The 20,605-nt window shown below is 35.3% G+C and overlaps 1 protein-coding gene across 6 annotated transcripts in view; it reads left to right on the forward strand.

Moving 5' to 3' along the window:
* Positions 1–20,605, forward strand: part of PARD3B (par-3 family cell polarity regulator beta) — a 981,887-nt gene that overhangs the window by 507,539 nt on the left and 453,743 nt on the right. For all 6 annotated transcript variants that reach the window (XM_041737018.1, XM_041737019.1, XM_041737013.1 and 3 more), the window contains exons 5-6: positions 8,295–8,383; positions 17,269–17,355. In XM_041737018.1, the coding sequence (XP_041592952.1) occupies positions 8,295–8,383; positions 17,269–17,355 (176 nt within the window). The remainder of the gene's footprint in view (positions 1–8,294; positions 8,384–17,268; positions 17,356–20,605) is intronic.

Raw genomic sequence — 20,605 nt, forward strand, 5'->3', positions numbered from 1 at the left:
CAAACAAAAAAACCCAGCAGGTAAAATGTATAAAATGTGTACATTTAAAAACAAGTATTAAAAAATGTTCATTTGTCTTCTCAAACCTAAATTAGAATACTGGGAAATCATAACAATGAATTTTTTTTATAACAATGAATTCTAACTGTGCTAATTAATAATAAGGAAAGGAAATATCCAAGAAAAGATAGTAAGTTAACAGGTAATGAGGTATAGATGGGAGGGTTTTATTTTAAGTATGCTTTACCTCATGCCATAGATTTGTTTCTCAAAAGTTATTTAGAATCAGTATGTTAAGAAAGTGTAAAACTATACATTTCTATGAGAATTTGCTTCTTAGGAGAAGCTTTCCAAGAAAGCATTTGTTCAAATGAATAATCACTTCTTACTTGATCTCTTGGAGAATTTTTCTAAGTATGTTTCTTCAGTGGGGGCTTGCCTGGCTTACTATCTAGAATACCTTCACTAAGTACTGAGACATTTTAGATCTGGAATGGAAATAGAAATCTTCTTGTCTCCATTTTATAGATAATGAATGTGAGACCCAGGAAATCAGGTGTCTGGTTACTAGGCAAAGCAATGAGAGAATTTCCTTTTCTTTAAAAAAAAAAAAAGATTTTATTTATTTATTCATGAGAGACACACAGAGAGAGGCAGAGACATAGGGAGAGGAAGAAGCAGGCTCCTGCGTTGGAGCCCAATGTGGGACTCCATCCCAGGGCCCAGGGATCATGACCTGAGCCAAAGGCAGATGCTCAACCACTGAGCCACCCAGGCATCCCAAGAGAACTTCTATGGGAACCTTTCTCCTTTGCCTTAGACCAGAGCTGAATTTTACTACAAAACCTTAGTTTATCCCCTTTAAAATTTGTTTTGTTAAACCTATTAAAACCCCATAATATCTCTTGGACACAAACCAGATGAAGAGAAGGTGTAGTGAACTCTGAGTTGTTGGTGGGTTTTAACCTGGGCAGCATGCCATTCATTGCTGTGCAGTCTCTGCGAGACAGTCCACTGGAAGACTGCTGACTTTAGTGTATTTTACAGACTGCAGAATTATTTAAATCCAGTCCAGTCTTGTCCCACATCTATTCTGGTAACTTATTTGTGGCTTCACAGTGGGTGCATATTTGGGCACAGACACCTCATAGCCAAGGTTTGGGGAATAATTTTTATGATCTAAATGTTTTCTGTGAAAAATAACTTTTTCTTTAAAAAATGGAATTGTTAGAGCTCAATCTTCAAAATAATGAAACACTTGATAGTTTTTCATGTAAATCATTTATTTTAATGTTTTATGATAGGCTATTGTTTCTTTATTCTATTTGCAGAAAATCTGTAATTGAGAGACATTGCAATGTAAATATATTTAATATGCTTGCATGCGGACCTAAATCTCAGGAAACATAGGTCCTAAGTAATTTTGGTTCATTCTTTGACTCTTAGTTTCGCCTTGAACAAGACATTAATCCTTTTGTTTTTGGGTATGTCCATGCATAAAATTAAAATAGCAATGCCAAGAGATTATTTAGAATTGTCATGAATATGCATCTAGTTACATATGAAATATTTTGAGATCTTTGAAAGAGAAAATATACTCAAGGCATTATTAGAATTTTTGCTAATGTCATTGAAAGAAAACAGGATCGATAAAGTGAATGATAAGGTCAGCATTCATTAAGTCAGTAGCTATTCAGAAAAGAGCACTGAACCCAAAATCAAGAATCCTGGATTCCGGCTTTATCTCTGTCACAATAAGTAAAGATGGGTAGTCAGTTCTCTGTTCTGGGTCTCAGTTTTCTTAGCTATAAAATGATTAGACTAGCTCATCAGTACCATTCTTTACAGTGCTTAATTAATATTGTTAAGGATTTCTGAAGGTCTCCATTAATTATTATAGGACAGTGTTTCTCGAAGTATGGTTCTTTGACTATAAGCATCAGGGACTTGTTAGAAATGCAAATTCACAGGGCTTACCCTAGATCTACCGCATCAGAACCTCCAATGGGTCCCAACAAACTGTTTTCACGGGCTCTAGGTGATTCTGTTAATGCTAAAGTTTGAGGATCTCTGTTAAAAGTAAAATAAATAAAATTGTCCTTATTCTTAAGAAACTTGAAATTTAGTACTTTTCAAATCTCCAATTTTCTTGCCAATTTCTAGGCATACAGATATGCAATCTAATATATATATATATTTATAACTCAAAATATGAAAAAATATATATACAATGAATAGTGTGCATGTTAAATTGTTAGAACTGAAACATTTTGAGGTGATATCTATGCAGCCATGATTTCCCATGGTAAGGTGTTGCCCAAGGCATGAAGAATATATATTAGGTCAAGCTTGAGTAACGGTGCTTGACTACCAAAATGCATGATCATTTTATATGTGTGCTTATCAAATACAACTTGTTTTTACTTAGCACAGATATTCTTGTTCTAAAATGTAAAAACAAAGATTCTGAAATTATGCCCAGAATTTTAATTTTAAAATTTACATTATGTTTATGTATGAGCATCAGGCATGTAACCTGACACTCAAATCTTCTCTGTATAATTTTTCTATTACTCTCATTCTAAAATTCACGTGCAATTTCAAAAGAAACTTGCAGTTGGCTTTTTAGAATGCAAATATTGTTATAATATGCACCTGAGCTTTGAAATATAATTCAATTGCAGTTAAAATTTTGTGGGCATATAGTTTCAAATGTGGCTGAAGTGCACTGGGGGGAAAACATCGGAGCCATATATTTTCACCTATACGTCAAAGACATCTGTTGATAACGGGACAGCTATTTTAGTTCTCATCTGAGAGATGAAAAACTGAGCTGTAAAACTGTTTTTAGTATTGTTTTAGAGCTGTGGTCGGCTAGGGAAAAGCAATGAGAATTTGGGTAACATTTTCTTCCAAAAAAGTTTGATCAAGTGTGCTAAGTTTATTTGGAAATGTATAACTTTAATGAGGCTACATGATGAATACGCTCTCCTTGATGAAATCAGTGACTTAGACCAACTGAAACATGAAATGGTAGCCTGGTGCCAACACCCTGATCACCCTGGGGAGCCCTGGGGAGGAGTGCCTGGCCTGGTGCTGCGCCCTTTTCAAGCAGCCTGTGAGCCCTCGAAGTTGTTAGCGCTGGTGCTAACTAAATGTAAACACCTTTACTTCCCAGCTGCTGCTAATTGGTTTGGGAATATTTATGTAAGTGTTGATTTTAAGGCTAAAAATAGTGCAGTGATGTTTAAATCCAACTCATTCTGGCTGTCAGAAATGCTCCCATGATCCTGAAAGTGTTGCTAAAAATGTTCACTTTTTAAAAAATTGTAGTAATTAAACTTGTCTGTTGTGAGAGCCACATATGATATGTTCTCTGCTCTGACAAAAGAGATAAAGGACAAACTTCTTCAAGGCCTCTGCTGGGTTGGCGAGACAGAACTTTCTGCTGAACTTCATCAGAGAGCAAAGAATTGTAATGTGGGGAAAAGTAGAAGGCAAAATAAGTTTTGAAGTTGTTTTATATCCTTATACTCTATGCAGTGGATCACATCTGTCTATTTTATTTATTTTTTTTAAAGATTTATTTAGTTATTCATGAGAGACACAGAGAGAGAGGCAGAGACATAGGCAGAGGGAGAACCAGGCCCCCCACAGGGAGCCCCATGCGGGATTCGATCCTGGATTCCGGGATCAACCTCTGAGCTGAAGGCAGACAGACGCTCAGCCACTAAGCCACCCAGGCATCCCCACATCTGTCTATTTTAAATTAACATTAAAGGTAGACATTCTAATAATTTTATTAATACAATTAAATGTAGAGCTTCCCAAACCATTGATCTTTTTAGAGCAAGTTTGGGGATTTAAAATGACACAGTTAATATTTCTCAAGTCTAAAGTTGAGGAAATATCATGTATGTTGAGCACCATTTGTTTATACCTCTACCTCTTCATCATCAGATTATTTTTGCTCCTTCACCTCCCAACTAAAAAGTCAGACTTCACAGATTTTCCTCAAAGTTATTTAAATAAGCTACGAGAGGGGTAAAAAAGTCATTTTTAGATATGTGTGATTTCATGACTCTTCATCACATAACTTAGTGAAGGAAAAGCCCAAGAAGAGCTCCTAAATTATTGCTTGTCAAATATCTTGTAATTTTCGGGAAAAGTCATTTTTTGGACCCTGTCAAGAAATAAGTTGCCATTTGTAAGTCTTGAAGCAGTGCACTGCTACTGTGTTGTTGAAGTCAATTGGAATTGTCTTTGTGTCCTTGCAGGGCACCTTGAGCATTTGTCTGCCTGCCGCATCTCTAGAGGATATCAAAGAATTCTGTTATTGCCATATAGAGAAATGATTTTGGCAAGTGACAAACACTGCCCATTAGTTGAGATGATAAACTCTAGTTACTGCCCTTTTTGATAGCTGCAGCAAAGCAAAGAGTTTTTGATGCTGTTTTCAAAATAGTGGGACTCTTTTCTTAGACATAGAAGTCTGCGAACGTGTGTGTTCTTTTGTAAGTTCGTAGATATTGACATGATTGCTGTAAAACCGTAGTCAGTTCAGCATTATGCTTGAGTGGATTATCACATTGCAATTGGCCCAACGTTGCTTGCAAATTCTAATTGATATTTCCATATACTTAGAGTATCAAGTATGTTGTTGACATAAATAGAACCTTTACCATCTAAGTTATTTTTAAAATAACTAAAAAAAAGTTATTTTAACCTTGTAGAATGTTGATTTGAACCAGAAAGTGGGTTATTTTCTTATCATAGCATGGGATCAACAAAAGAATTCTACATGGAGTAGGAAGCAAAGAGGCAAAAATAGTTAAAATTTTTTATCTCAGTTTTTTCTTTGATGTTATGTGGATATATATCTTTGAAGAATTACAGAGCCCCCAAAATATTTATTTTAATTAATAGTTGCTGTTAACTGTTCATGGATGCAAAGCCTTTATATTGCTAGGATGCCAATACTCCAAATGTTGTCTCATTGGATGTGATTTTTACCAAAATCCAGCTGACTTTTTTTTTCTTGCAGAACTTGATGTTCTGATTCTAAAATTTGTATGAAAATGCAAGGGATGCAGAATAGCCAAAACAAACTTGGAAAAACAAATGTGGAGAATTCTCACTTCCTGATTTCAAAACTTAGTATAAAACTGAATAATCAAGACCGTGTAGTACTGGCATAAGGATACATGATAGATCAATGGAATACAGTTGAGAGTACAAAAATGAACCCTTACATTTTTGGTCAATTGAGTTTTTATGAGTGTTAAGCAACTCATTGGAGAAAGAATAGTCTTTACAACATATAGTCACACTTTGTACAAACACTAACTCAAAGTAGTTATATGCCTAAATGTAACAACTAACATTTTAAAACTTTTAGGAGAATATAGGAGTAAGTCTTTATGACCTTGTATTATGCAATATTTCTTTGATACAGCGCCAAAAAGCACTAATAACAAAAGAAAAAAATTGAACTTCATTAAAATTAAGAACTTTTGTGTTTCAAAGGGCACATCGAGAAATTTCAGCAAGTGTCTCCATAGAAAGGGAGGCAATAATTGCAAATCATGTGTCTAAGGAATCTGTATACAGAATATGTAAGAACTCTTGTAATTCAATAATTAAAAAACCAAATAATTAGATACTTCTTCACAGGAGGTCTACAAATGTCCAATAATCACATGAGAAGATCCTCAGCATCTTATTCATTAGAGAAATGCAAATCATTAGTCATTGGAGATATGCAAAATAAAAACCACTTCACACCCACTATGATGGCTAAAATTTTAAAAAAGGAAAATTGAAAGTGCAAGAAGGTGAGGATTCAGAGAAATTGGTACCCTCATATATTGCTGATGAGAATGTAAAATTGTGCAATACTTTGGAAATAGTATAGTAGTCTCTCAAAATGTTATACAGAGTTACCATATGGCCCAGCAATCTCACCCCTGGATATCTATCTATCAAAGAGAAATGAAAACTTAAGCCCACAAGAACCTGTTTTTAGTGACATTTATTTCACAGCTGAACATGATTTCAAATGGTTGTAGCAACATTATTTATAATCAGAAAAAGTGGAAAAACCCCAAGTGCCCATTGAATGATGAGCAAGTAAACAAAATACAGTCTATCCATACAATGGAATATTATTTAGCCATAAACTGCAGTGAACTACTGATACATACTACAACATGAATGAGCCTTGATAACCTCATGCTCAATGATAACAGCCACATGTCTTATGATTCTGTTCATAATAGATATATTCTTAGAGACAAGAAGTGAATTAATGATTGTGGGGTGAGGTTGGGGGTGGGGTGGGGCAGGGGGTTGGGAGTGAAAGATGGGGGTGGCAGGCAGAAGTGGGAGTGATGGCTAATGGGTATGGGACTCTCTTTTTGGGTTTTTAAAATTATTCTAAAATTAGATAATGGTGATGAATGCAAAATTCTGTGGATAAGCTAAAATAGACTGAATTGTACTTTTTAAAAGGGTAAATTTAATGTTATATGAATTATATCATAATAAAATGTTTATAAGAAATAAAAATAGTGGGTCTTAAAGCCCCAGTCAAGCCTCTCAATGATTGAAGCTGCAGCCCTGTTGATACCTTGAAATGTTGCCTCCTCATGAGAGATTCTAGCCCAGAACTCCCCCGTCCAAGCCACTTCTAAATATTTGATCCACAAAAACCCTAAGAGACAATAGGATTTTTTAATGCATTCAATTTGAGGGTAATTTATTACACAGCATTAGGAAACTAATACAATGCCATTGTGCTCATGCATTCGTTAAGCATCACTAAATGAGCTCTGTGTGTTGGATACTTCATAGAGGACCAGCCATGCCCTTCAGAGTGCTCCCCCTTGTGTAAGAGAGGTAAGAAGGTGTAAATGTGCCGACATGCACAGTAGTCATGAGTTCAAATATTTTGTTAAATTGTCTACCTAAGTATTTTTGTTAGCTCCCAGCCCTCTTTTCTCTGTAAGCATATATCAATCCCTTCATAATAGTAGGAATGTTTGAAAGCTTTCAAAGACATTCATCTTTTAAGATTTGTTACCCTAAACTAAAAATTGTTCTTTGACCTTTTAGATTTTCTTCCCTTTGTTTATCCCCATAGAAGAGTGAAAACAAATTTTTAAAAAACGAAATCTAGTGTAGACTGAGTCTTTCACAAACCCAGAACCCCAACGTGAAATGTTGCCACACAGTCTAAAAGTGAAATACATTTTTTAAATCATTGCACACTGACAAACTGCTTGAATTGTGCCTCCACACCTTGTTTTCTTCAAGGTCTTAACTTAATTCCTTTATGCCCAACCTCTTAACTGATATATTGTCTTTTTGTTGTTGAAATGATGCTTTCAGATCCACAAATGCTGTTTACAAGTGGTCATTGACAATGGATCTTTCTCCATGTGGTTTGCGGATTCCTTGAAACCTGAGTCCATGAGTAACACTGTTTCTGACTTTGCTTCTGAAGAGTGGTGTATCTGCAAAATCCCTCTGTTAAAGTGCAATTCCAAAGCCTACCAGAAATCCAATGCTTCCCAAATGAGATTCTAAATCAAGCTTGCTTTTTAGAATCCATTCTGTCTATGTAACACCCAACTCAGTGTGGCCACTGGCTTGGCGTGCTTACCCTCTCTGGCCCCCTTACCTGTCTGTTGCGTAAGAGTGTTTACCATCTTAGAAATTAAATGGTTACTTGTAGCTTCTCTCTGCTGAAGATCACTCTCAGAATAAAAGTTTTATGACAAAGTAAGAACTGCACATTTCTTTTCCTTTCATTATCCTGTTAGACTTTTGACAGAAGTACCCTTGCCAGGCAACTTTTTTTTTTCCCATGGATTTGGCTTACTTTATATTTTTAGTGTCACTAGAGGGTGCAGGCAAGTAGAGTACATTAAAGCTAATACATCACCACCTGTCAGTGGCACCTTCCCTTTGGTACCCCTTTCCTTGCTGATTTAAAACACTCGGTCCCAAAAGCTTATGGTTGAGTAGCAGGAAGCTAAATGATGTATTCCAAAGCTCTTAACACATTGCCTTGTGTAAATGGCCCATTTGAGTATTTCAGAAACCAAACAGGAGAGAAAAGAACATTGAAAGCACGGAAAAGATTAACACCTGTTTCCAGTCTTCAAAGAAATTGGAGCATACTATATATACCGAGAGTAAAACCACTTGCCATTTCACATTGAGCCATTTTATTCAAATTTTCAATTCTCTATGCATAGCATCCACATATTTATGGGTTTGTTTGACTGCAGGATTCCACACAGAACTTAGAAGATGGAGAAGTTATGAATGGTGTACAGCCAGAGCCACCGACATCGCCGAAAACCAAGGATGCACTGAGGTATTCTCTTTATGTGAATAAGAGTATTTTAGTTATCTCGAGATAATGTTTCTTTAATAGTTTGTAGTTGTTCCTATTTTATAGGGAAGGTCAAGATAAGTAGAATAGTGGACTGAAACCTGTCTCAATTCTAAAATTAATTAGTCACTCTTCTATTTTCTTTTATGATGTAAGAACTTCCTGACAAACATATATAAATGAGCGTCCAACTCTTCAGCAACCTGGATTTCTTAATTGCTTTTTTTCTCTTTGAACAACAGTTTAAAGTGAATTTTCAGAGTTCATTGTGGTTGAGTGTCCCACTTTGACATTAGCTCTTTGAATATTGCTTTGCATTCTGTTTTAACCTTCTTGGAATATTTTATTCAATGTATATAACATGAATCCAGTCTATCACCAAGGATTTTTCATGTTTTTAATGTAAGTAACTCATTATATGAAGTCATTTGCTCTCATTTTCCTCAATAATTACTTTGTTCTGCACTAATTTCCAGTCCTGCCTTAGCTGCTACACAGGTTCAGTTCCGAGTTTTGCTTCTTGCTAGTTCTATGAACTTAGGCAAGTTATTTGTCTCTTTGCCCTAGTTTCTGGTCTGTAAAACAGAAATAATATTAAAACCTTCCTCAGAGGGTTGGTATGAAGATTAAATGAATTCATGTAAAGAACTTCAAACAATGCCTGGGCCAGAGTCCGCCATGGGAATATTTGCTACTGTTGGCTACCACTGTATTGTGCTCATCATCACCACCATCTCGGTGATGATAATGATACTACCACCACCACCCCCACCATTCTTACCATCATTTTTTCTACATTGCTTCAAATTTTGCACTAGAAAACTAATTCCATATTTAATAGTGGTAAGAGTAATTAAGTAACTTGTAGACACCCAATCTATATCCACTACTCTTGTCTCCAAATCCTTCGACTCCAGTGTGAACACTTCCCCTTATTCTTTTTGTGTTTTATTTCATGCTAAGAAACTTCATGTAGAGAGCCCCAGTTTGGAGAAATCAGCTGAAATCAGGTTGAGGCCAAGTTCAGAAAGTAGAGGAAGTACAGACTTCCAGCTCTTGCAGCCTCTTTGGTAAGAGGAGGATGAGATAGATCTTAACAGCATAGCATGCACAACTAGCAGCAGGAAGCTTGGAGATTACAACTGCAGGAGAACACATTGGTTCTAGCTGGCATGGAGTGATGAAGAAACAAAGGAAGAGAAATTAGGAAGTCACTTAGACCTGAGTTACGTGGTCAGCATTGTCCTGGGGCAAGGATGGCATGCTACCCCACAGAGTTTGGCTCAAAAATAGGACTTTGGGGTCACTTTGATGTAGGTAGCATAGAAGCTCAGCAGATTATTTGCAGAGTCCGTCTCAAAATATTTTGAACTTGTTCCTATACTTTAATCCCCATAGTCATTGCTCAAGCAATGACTCTCAGACTATTACAGTAACTCCACTGTCTCTTCTCTTGAATATCAATCTCTTTATCCTAATTGATCTGACATAGTACTGCTGGATAAAATTTCTTAAACCATAGCATTCAGCAAGCCATTCCTTCATACCAATTGAATTTCGTTAAATCCTCGATTTGAACACTACTTATGTGACTTTAGACTAATCATTTAGCCTCTTTAATTTTATTTAATATGGAAAATGGGTATCATGATCACACAGATTATTATGAAGATTAAATGAGATTTATCACAGGCAATTGCACGTAGTACAAGGCTAAATGAAAGCCTAGATAAATATTTGTGGCTGCTATAGTTATGATTAGCACACATTCCACAGTTTGTTGTAACTGTCATTCTCCCATATAAGTCTGTGAATCCTCCAAGGCATTCCTGACACGTCATACAGGTCTTGGAACATGCTAGCAGCATATTTGTTCAGTGAATGGTTAAAACACATTGCTCCATAGGTCATAAGCATATCTATTAGCTAGTTACTCATAATTAACACATTTTTTAAAGAAAAATAACTGTCTGAGGAGGTTCTCCAAATAGGCTTATAATATGCATCTTCTATGAAGTACTATTCAATTTCCCTTGATGATGAAGCAAGAAGTTTCTCTTAGGTGGTTTCTATTGGGTGTTTTTAAAATTTTTTAAATTGTACTTTAAGCTCCTCTCTCTTTCTTACCTTTTCTTTTCTTTTTGGGGGAGTGGGGGCAGTGCAGAGGAAGAGAGACTATCTTAAGCAGGCTCCATTCCCAGCATGGAGCCCCATGAGGGGCTTGATCTCACAACCTTGAGATCATGACTTGAGCCAAAATCAAGAGCTGGATGCATAACTTACATAAGGCATATGTAAGTTTTGCTTCATTGGAACGTATAGAATGCTATAGAAAATGTTGCCCTTCTATTAGACTGCTAATTATGTACCCACCTCTGATTTGACTTCTCCTTAAGGGACAGGATTTGTTGTTCCAAAGGTGATACACTTGAAGATTTTACTTGAAATTCCGACGAATACCCAGATGGAGTGAAAAATAGAAAGGGTTTTGTGCAATGACTAAAAAGCTAAAATGCTGTTAAGTTTCAAGAATAAATACTTTCAACCCAAGTAGCCCTCTGCTTGACTATATATTATGGAATAGTAATAACCCTTAGGATTTTCAAAATTGGAGTCTAAACTTTCAGGGGAGGTGGGCTCCCAGGATGGTACCATTGCTCTTTCCTAGCTAACCCTAGATATGGCAGCTCTTTAATGTACTTTAAAAAGCAAATATATATTACTAAGGAAAGAAAAAGTTATTTATAATTGCCTTGTCATAATTGTTAAGGTGTTCTAGAGCCATTTGCATACAATTTAATGTAATTTCATTCCATTCTATTGTTTACACAACGATTACTCAAAGATGACTGCAAAGGTAAAAAGGAAAATAAACGTGTATTGCACAAAAAAAAAAAAAAAAAAAATCCAAATGCTCCTAAACTTCTCTTTCAACAGCAAGCAACATGTGCAAAAGACCTTCACCGGATCCCTAAGTTCTCCGTCATTCCTGACCTCAAACTATTCCTTGACACATTTCCAAATTTGCTTCCTCTAGACTTACCTCTCTTCCCAGGCTTAAAACAGCCATCAAGTTTTATTTGTCTTTCCCTCTGATATCCATTCATTCGGCAAATTATTGAGAGAGTCCATGTCAAAAAAAAAAAAAATATATATATATATATATATATATATATATATATATATATATATATATATATATTGCTTAAACCTTCCCCAGGTAGTCATGCTTTATTCCTGTAATTCTTACTCAAGCCTTATTACCAATCTGATTATTGCAATCATTTACTCACTCCTGTCTCAGGAATCAATCTCTATCTTGTCTTATTCTTTTCTAATAGATCCCACATATCACTGCCAGATAAATATTTCTAAACCCCAGCATTTATCACACCACTCCTAGTGCCGACACTTTTAATGACTCCATTTTCTACAGAACTAAGTCTGCTTTTTTTTTTTTTTTAGCATAGAATTTGACATATCACTTTGAGATTTGATCTCAAGCTTGTGGTTCAACCTTCTCTTCTCAATACCTGCCTCTGTCTTTCCCTTCCTTTCTCCCTGCTCACTGACCTCTTTCTTTAATATCACAACTAGTCTATGTGCCCACACCCCCTCCTGGTTCAGTGTCTCAGTGTAGACTGTGTTCTTTCATCTGCATGCCCCCTCCATTCCCTCACCTACTTTTTCTGACTGAAGATCCATTTGCCCTTCTCAGTTTCATCTAAAATGTACCTCTTTCAGGAAGACTTTCCTGATCGCAGCTTCCTTTCCTAATCCTGTACTAATTTCCTCTGAGCCTCATCAGAATGTGCCTCAACTTTGAAACTCACAGGAGAGTAGCTTAAAACTCTGCTCTTAAAAAAATAATAAAATAAATAAAATAAATAATAAAAAAAAAACCCTGCTCTTGAATATAAATTATAATTTGAGTTCTGACTCTACCTTGTCAAGATGGTGTGAGGCTTGACAAATTATTTTACCTTTTTAGGCATTGGTTTACTTATCTATAAAATGGGACTGACATGTTTACCTTATACTTTTGTAAGAGTACATGGTATCATGCTAGAAGGCCATTAATATACTGCCTCCCAAATAATAATTTATAATCAGAAAAAGTATACTATGATTACTACTATCATTCCATTGCTTTGTATTATTCCTTGTTATCTGTCATAACCTGCCTCCCTAGATTATAAACTCCTCAGACATTGGCCTCTGTATTTTCCTTGTAGAACTTCCTCCTTGTAACTACTCTATTAATATACATTGAATTTAGGTATGTTACATGAATCCCACCATCATCAGCAACAAATTTTTTGTTAGGTTTTCACTCAGTATATTTGCATCAACAAGACATCATGATCCAGCAGACCTGTGCCATCAACAGACTCTTCTGGGAGGTCTTTCTTTCACGTTCCATCTCTCACTCTATTCCACATGACAGACCTGCATGTTAGGGCCTGAAGAAACCCGGCTGAAACCTATCCATGTATTACCCATCATCTTCTCTATGGCAGCAGTCTAATCATGAAGAAAGTGTTTTCCTCAATCCTACAATACCTGAGGATATTTTTTTTAAGATTTTATTTATTTATTCATAAGTGGCAGAGAGAGAGAGAGAGAGAGATACAGGCAGAGGGAGAAGCAGGGTCCACGCAGGGAGTCCAACGTGGGACTTGACCCCGGGACTCCAGGATTGTGCTCTGGGCCAAAGGCAGGTACCCAACAGCTGAGCCACCCAGGTGTCCCACTGAGGATATTTTTAGAAGTCTTACTGAAGAAATCAGTTGAAAAAAATGGAAAGTTTGAGATAATTTCCTTTTAATCTATAAACTCATCCCTCAAAAAGTTCTAATAATCATCCTAATAGCTGATAGTTACTGAGCCTTTTGTGTATGCCAACTACGACTTGTGTGATGTACATGCTATGTCCTCTAATTGTTTTTAAACTGACAGTTCTACTAGGAATTTATCTTAATTTCCCCATAGTCCAAATAAAGAAACTAATTCTTTTGATGTTCATTTAAATTATTTACTCAACGAACTCAAAGCCACCACTACTATAAACTGTCTCTCTAATTTCATAAGTGAGTCATGATTTTCTTCCAAAATAAGATATGTGCCCCCGCACCACACCTGCCCTGAGCCCTGTCTGTCCCTTCCTCTAAATGAGTGGCCTGTGACTGAGTCCAGTAATCTCAAGGCTAAAAATGCTATCCATTTGCCTCCTGTGAGGACTTGGACCTGCAGCCTTCTGCAGCTCTGGCATCCTTGCCCTCAGGCTTCCTGTGTTTCGTCTGGATGGAGCCAAATGCAGTACTTGCCATGGAGTTCCTGCAGAGTAGCTGTTGAGGACAGGCTCACTTTTAACCTTTTATTTTGTACCTTCGTCCAGAGTTTTGTCCTAAAATCCGAGATAGGTAGCAGCTGGTCCCAGGAATTAGTTGAATCAGTTTTGTCAGTTGGATCTGAGGGCATTTAGCTTGATTAATGCTGTTGGACCTAATGTTCTGTGACTCTCCGCTCTCACTTTAGTTGTATAAAATCAGCTGTTTTGATCTTTGTGAAATTATAGACTTTTCTTTGTGTAATTAATGTACTTTCCCTTTACCCCACATTTCATTTTTTGTCCATTTTTCACAAGTAGCTGCCAGTCCCTTTTTTCTTTCCACTGCTAGAATGTCCTCTCCACCTCATTCTCTAAGTTTTCCATTCTCAGTCTGCCTCCAAAAAATAAATTACTGTGTACATATCCTGTTCACTGGTCCCTGAACCCTACTCTACACTTTACCTAAACAAATAGCATTAATAGTGTATATTTCCACATCTTAGTAAAAAAATCTCACTTTATGAGATTAAGTATTCAAATAATTGTGTCCAGCCTTACTTGCTGTGTTTATCTTTCATGAAGGGTATATATACAGAGATTTCTACAGAATTCCATCAGGTATATATAACACAAGGTTTTTTTTTTCTGTCCCTCCCCCTTTAAAATAAGTAAAAATATCCCGTTTATGAGACTTCCTCTTTCAAAAGCTTTTCTTTCCATCTTAAAATAATGGATAAGAACATGGTAAAACATACCCTGTATAAAATTTGTAATGCTGATCTATATAAAATAAATTTAATTCTCTGTATCTGCCTATATATTAAAATCTATAAAATCAAAAGTCTTCTGTGCTTTTTTCCTGAGATAATATTTTGATGCTAGTAATTTAACATTTGTCAAATATCTTTCTAGCCAAAGATTGTGCCTGTCATGTATATAGATAGCACACAAGTTTATTCTGAAATCTAAAAAAAGAAAATCTTATAAAATATAAATGAACCTTTAAACTGTATCCCCCCAAAAAGTTGTGGTGTTTTGAAACAGGATTGATTGCTTTAACAAATTATAAGATTTACTTTATTTAAGTGAGTGTGAAAATAGAGGATTGATATTTCTTGAAGAATAGATATCAGTATAATACATAGATTTTACTGTTTTACAGGAGAGGTTTTGAGTTGGGTAAAGAAATATTTGCAGGCACCTGGGTGTCTCAGTGGTTGAGCATCTGTCTTTGGCTCAGGTCGTGATCCCGGGGTCCTGGAATTGAGTCCCCTCCCATCAGGTTCCCTCGGGGGAGCCTGCTTCTCCCTCTGCCTGTATATCTCTGCCTCTCTCTGTGTGTCTCTCATGAATTAATAAATAAAATCTTAAAAAAAAAATATTTGCTAGACAAAACTCCATAAAGCCATCCTAAAAATTCTTAAGCTAAAATCTTGAACTCTATACTAAACACTATATCCCAAAAGCCTCTATATAATACATAAAAGAGCTGTCTATAAGCATGTGGATATGTGATACGTTTATTAGGAAAGATTTGTGTTATGTTCTAAGTGTAAAACTATAAAAATACACTATAAAGGTAGAGATAATAGTTTTAATTATTTTTAAATATATTTTTAAGATTTTTTTATTTATTCATGAAAGAGAGAGAGAGAGAGAGGCAGAGACAGAGGGAGAAGCAGGTGCCACGCAGGAAGTCTGATGTGGGTCTCGATCCCGAGACCCCAGGATCATGCCCTGGGCCGAAGGCAGGCACTAAACTGCTGAGCCACCCAGGGATCCCCTAACCAAGATTTTCATGTTTGTTTTTAAAAGTCTTTAAAATAATGCCATAGCCCTAGAATGTTAATGCTTTGGGTTTAGACTTTCTCAAATACCTGCAAATGAACTATAAATCTGTTATTATATAAAAATTATTGCTTTGTGGTCCATTAAAAGCTATACAACATTTTCTGCCCACCAGACAGTTTATATTTAGGACATATAATGCATATCTATATATAGTATTACATACATATACACACATACACACAGAGATATTATGTTAATATACAGATAATGAATATATTCATATAATATCTATACCCTCACACAGTAAGTATCAAGAATCTATTTATCCCATGATATTACCACTCTAAGATTTGTTTTATTTCTAACTTGTACTCCAGGCCTCTGATAGAACCTGCTTGACTGAACAAGTTTTAAATATATTGGCAGTATCTGAGAAAAACTCGTTTGAAATTTATTATCAGATTTGAAATTCTATTATATTCCACAAATGTTAGAAATTGACATGCTCTTTTTTCAGTTCTTAATGATAATAAGTTTGCAATGAAAACACATTAAAAATAAGCCTAGTCTACTGATGAGAATATATTTAATGTATTTATTTTAGATTGCTGATAATTCAGAGAGTACTACATGCAGAGTGAATTCATCAGGCATTTTGCTTTCTTATGCTGTTCTCAACTTTCTAGCAAGGAGCCAAAATTTCACCGTTTTCAATTTGGAACAGAAAGCATTTGTAGCAGCTGTAGCTCTTAATTTGACATCTAGTTTCAGGTCATTTTCATGTAAATAGGAAACAATAGAGACCTACTTACAATTTCCATAACAGGGATGCTTGCTTCAACTTTATCATTTTTCCTCTAGCAATTTTATTTTCTCTCTGTGGGATTAAAGGAGCCAATAATTGTTCACGGTTATTATTTTTCATCTTTATAAAAACTTGTTAGTTCCACTCTTTATTACTCAAAGTTTCCCAATATCTTGTATATTTCAGTCATACACACTATCCATTAATGTTTCTAGCTCATCCTTTCCTTAATCTGGAGTAGGTTAGGCGGGTCAGGCTTTCTATTTCTTTCTGTAATACATTTTCTTCAGGCTTTACAACTTCTTTTTCTACCTCTAAAAAAAATAGGAGGTGAAAATTTAGAATTGTTCCATTGAATACAACTGATGCCTTATTGAAAGGCAAGTCTAAGTTCTGATTTGTAATGCTCTGAACATGCCCATATGGATTACCAACTGTGGCTTCACTGTTGTAAAATGTAATTCTGTGCTTTTTTCTAGTAAATACGTATTTTGTTTCAATTTTCCTGTTCTGGGGTGGAAGCCTACTTTATGCTTGAGCATAGATAAGCTTAATTCCATGTATTTTATCATCTGTACAGTAATTTTCAAGTGTGTCTCAATGGAAAGAAATTTCATTTTTGTATATATTCTCTTAAATATGTTGATTTATGCAGATTAAGTTAAGTAGGAAGTTATTTTCCTGGGTCGTTATTTCCATTTGTTTCCCTTCTAGGGGAAAAAAAAATACGAAATCAGTCTTTTAAACATTTTATTTCCTGGATCTTGTGAACATACCAGCAAATCATGTACTCATTTGATTTCATCTCCTGCTGTTGAATTTACAGCAGTTGATATAATCTTAGGTTATTTATTTTTTTAATGTGCTGCTTTTTTTTTTTTTTTTTTTTTTTTTTTAAGTAGAGACTCATCTGTGCTTTATTTTTTTTTTCTGCCCCAGTGATATGACAAGAACAGTGGAGATTTCTGGGGAAGGAGGCCCCTTAGGAATACATGTAGTACCCTTCTTTTCATCTCTGAGTGGAAGGTAAGATGTTTTCTTTATATCAGAGGCTCATGCTAATGAAAAACTTGACTTCAGCTCATTTTCCCAAATGAGGTTTCAAAAGAGGTTTAAATATGTATCTCTGTTATTCAGATGGATAGCTCAATATATACTTCTGTTTGCCACTTAGGTTTTAGAAACAAAGTCATTTACTTCTAGGATACAGTGGAAGAGCAAAAATATCAATCACAATTTCTGCATTTATACTTAATTATGAAGTAATTTTTTAAAGATTTAGTCATTTATTTGAGAAAAAGAGCACGAACGGGGGCGGGGGGGGGGGGGAGTGGGAGGAGGAAAAGGAGGAAGCCGACTCTCTGTTGAGTGGGGAACTCGACCTGGGCCTCCATCTCAAGACCCTGAGATCATGACCTGAGCCAAAATCAAGAGTTGGATGTTCAACTGACTGAGCCACCCAGGCACTCTGGAAACATTTTCTTAAAGTATTCTTGCCAGTGACAGGTAGTAAACAGAATCCTTGAGATGGATTTTAACATACCGTTAGACAAATACTACACCTGAATATTTTAACGTTCCAAAATATACTCCCAACAAGTGAATATAGTAATCCAAATTGGTATTTCCTGATTTTGCTCAGGTATATGGAACTTAGGATAATAAATACTCTAGCATTGTAAGTAGCTATATCAGAAGCTATATGTTTTCATTATTTTAACTATAGTAGTAAAATACCATTGTGTTTTTTTTTCTAAAAGAAAATATAATCAAATAAAAATAGTATATCACATTCTTTTGAAATTTTAAAGACATTATATTGCTAAATCCACAGTAGCAAATGGTAATTTAGATATCGGCATTTCTTGAAATTCATGTCCACCTAACTAGATATAAAAGTTGGTTTACTGTTAGAAATTAAAATGGGTAAAAAAAAAAAAAAAAAAGAAATTAAAATGGGTGCCTGAGACTTAGTAATATTATAACAACTTTATAATACTAGTGTAATGACAGCCTTTAGCCCTGGATTGATAATGACAAGGAGTCTCTTAAAAGAAAGGGCTTTTCTTAAAATCAGTTTCTCACTCATGATATGATTTTAATTAATTTGCTAAATTAATTGTTCTTTTACTAAATGCATCACTGAAAAGTTAGAATGCCTTATTTTAGCTTAGAAGAGCCACGTCCAGAAAAGTCCATTGATTTTTTCAACGTCACACAAAATCCAGACCCAACCTTCCTTACTCCATTGCTCTTTCTAAAGCAAAAATTTCCCCAAAGACTATATAGTATTAATTTACTGGTTCAGAATATTTATTCAATTCAGTCTGCCACATAGTGGGAAGAGCAGATTTAGTCATGATATTTTGGTTGGCATCATTTTCAGCAGGTAGCCATCTGCTACCTGTAATTGCAAAGTCATCACCTTTTTTTGCAAATAACATCTGATGCCAAGCTCTTGCTGGAATGAATGTTCTCTAAAAAGAAATGAACTGAAAAGCCAGTGGCCCTTATTGTTTCATTTCCTGTATGTGTTAATAAGCGTGTTTATAAATGTTATGGGTTATGGCACAGGACAAGCTGAGGTTGTTTTTGATAGACAGGAAGGGTATTTACCCAGTTGTCATGAGAAATTCTAATGGCTTTTGGCAGAAGTGTACTGATAGAGCTTTGTGAAATACCAGAGCGGTTAAATTACCAGGCCCTTTAGCTTAATGAAGCCAGAATAGAACACAAGATCATCCCAATTTCCAAAACATGAAGAAATGTACAATGTGACAGTCACCATACTTCATTTTCAATAGTTCAGAAATCAAGTTGACCCTGTAGACCAGAAATCACCTTCTCTCACATCAAATGAGAGAAACACACTATAATGTATTGATTTCTTCCCTTCTCCTTCCTGGTTCTGATTTCTAGCATAGGCCTTGAAGAATACAAAGAGTGTTATACTTGGATTCAGAACAGTTGGATTTGAATCTCAGTGTTCTCTTTTATTACTTTGAGCAAGTTCCCTAAACTTGCCTCTTGTGAATACCTACTCCACATCAATGTTGTGGGGATTAAATGATATTAAAAATGTGAAAACTTGTAAAGCACAGAACATATGAATGTGTAAATTATCAGTGTTATTAATATTATGGCTAAAACAAAAAAGCCTGGTTCAGAAATGAACTTTTATAAGTTCAGTAATTTGGTGAAATACACACACACACACACACACACACACATATATATATATATATATATATATATATGCTTTTTTTTTGCTATCCATTAGTATTATAGAAAGGAAATTTAATTAAAAAACATAAAAATAATATGGAAGTGGAGACATGAGCCAATAAAAGTTAAGAAGTAATGAGTACAGGCTGAAACAGCACACTTAACTCAACCCATGTGTTTAGATGCAACTGAGTATAGAGCGTGTCAGACAAGTGTCTGACTTCATAATGCCATATGGTTTCAGTGTGTGAGCATGGGGGTTTAGGGGGGGTGAGTTAAGGTCATGGTGGTATACTTAGTTCTTAATTTCCTTCCATTTATTGGTTTGTGTCATTATTTTAAATTAGAATTTACATGTAATTCTTTACTAAGACTACTGTAATTGACTTTGCCTCCAATTTCTTTATATATATATATATATATATTTTTTTTTTTTTAAGAAAAATACTGCCACACCTGTTGTTAAATAGGAAATGTAATTTCACTTAGAACACTCTGAGTACAATATAGTGGCTGCTGTACTAGATAAGGCTTCAGTAGATTCATTAGGTACGACAGCAAAGGGTGTTAAGTGCCACTTGTATGGAGGCCCCTTGGCTTTAAAGTAAGAAACAAAACAAAAATACAAAAAAACTGAGTTCCTGAAAGTAAAAAGCAATCTTATTTCAATGACTTAAAAAAAAAAAATTAAGGTACTTTTGTTTTAGAATTAGAAGCATAGAATCTAATTGTTTTTCAATAAAGATAGCATAAAATACATTCATTTCCTAGTAAAGACAGCTAAATATGACAGAGAAGAAGGAAGGAGTGGGTGAGGAATGACACATAATGGAAGGAGAGGAGATGTTTAGATAAAAATACAAAGCTGCTAGAGTGGCCAAAGCCTTTTATTCAGTGGGAAGAGCAGAAGGGAGCAAGGAGTGAGTGGGTTAGTGTCTAAATGATTATTATAAGAAAAAGAAGCAAATGGCCCACCCTCTTATTCTGTGGGGCAGTAGATTTCAGCCTCCTTTATCACTGCTCATTAATGCAAATTAGCTGGTTCCTCTCA

This window comes from Vulpes lagopus, chromosome 22, assembly GCF_018345385.1.
Source record: "Vulpes lagopus strain Blue_001 chromosome 22, ASM1834538v1, whole genome shotgun sequence".
Lineage (NCBI taxonomy): Eukaryota > Metazoa > Chordata > Mammalia > Carnivora > Canidae > Vulpes > Vulpes lagopus.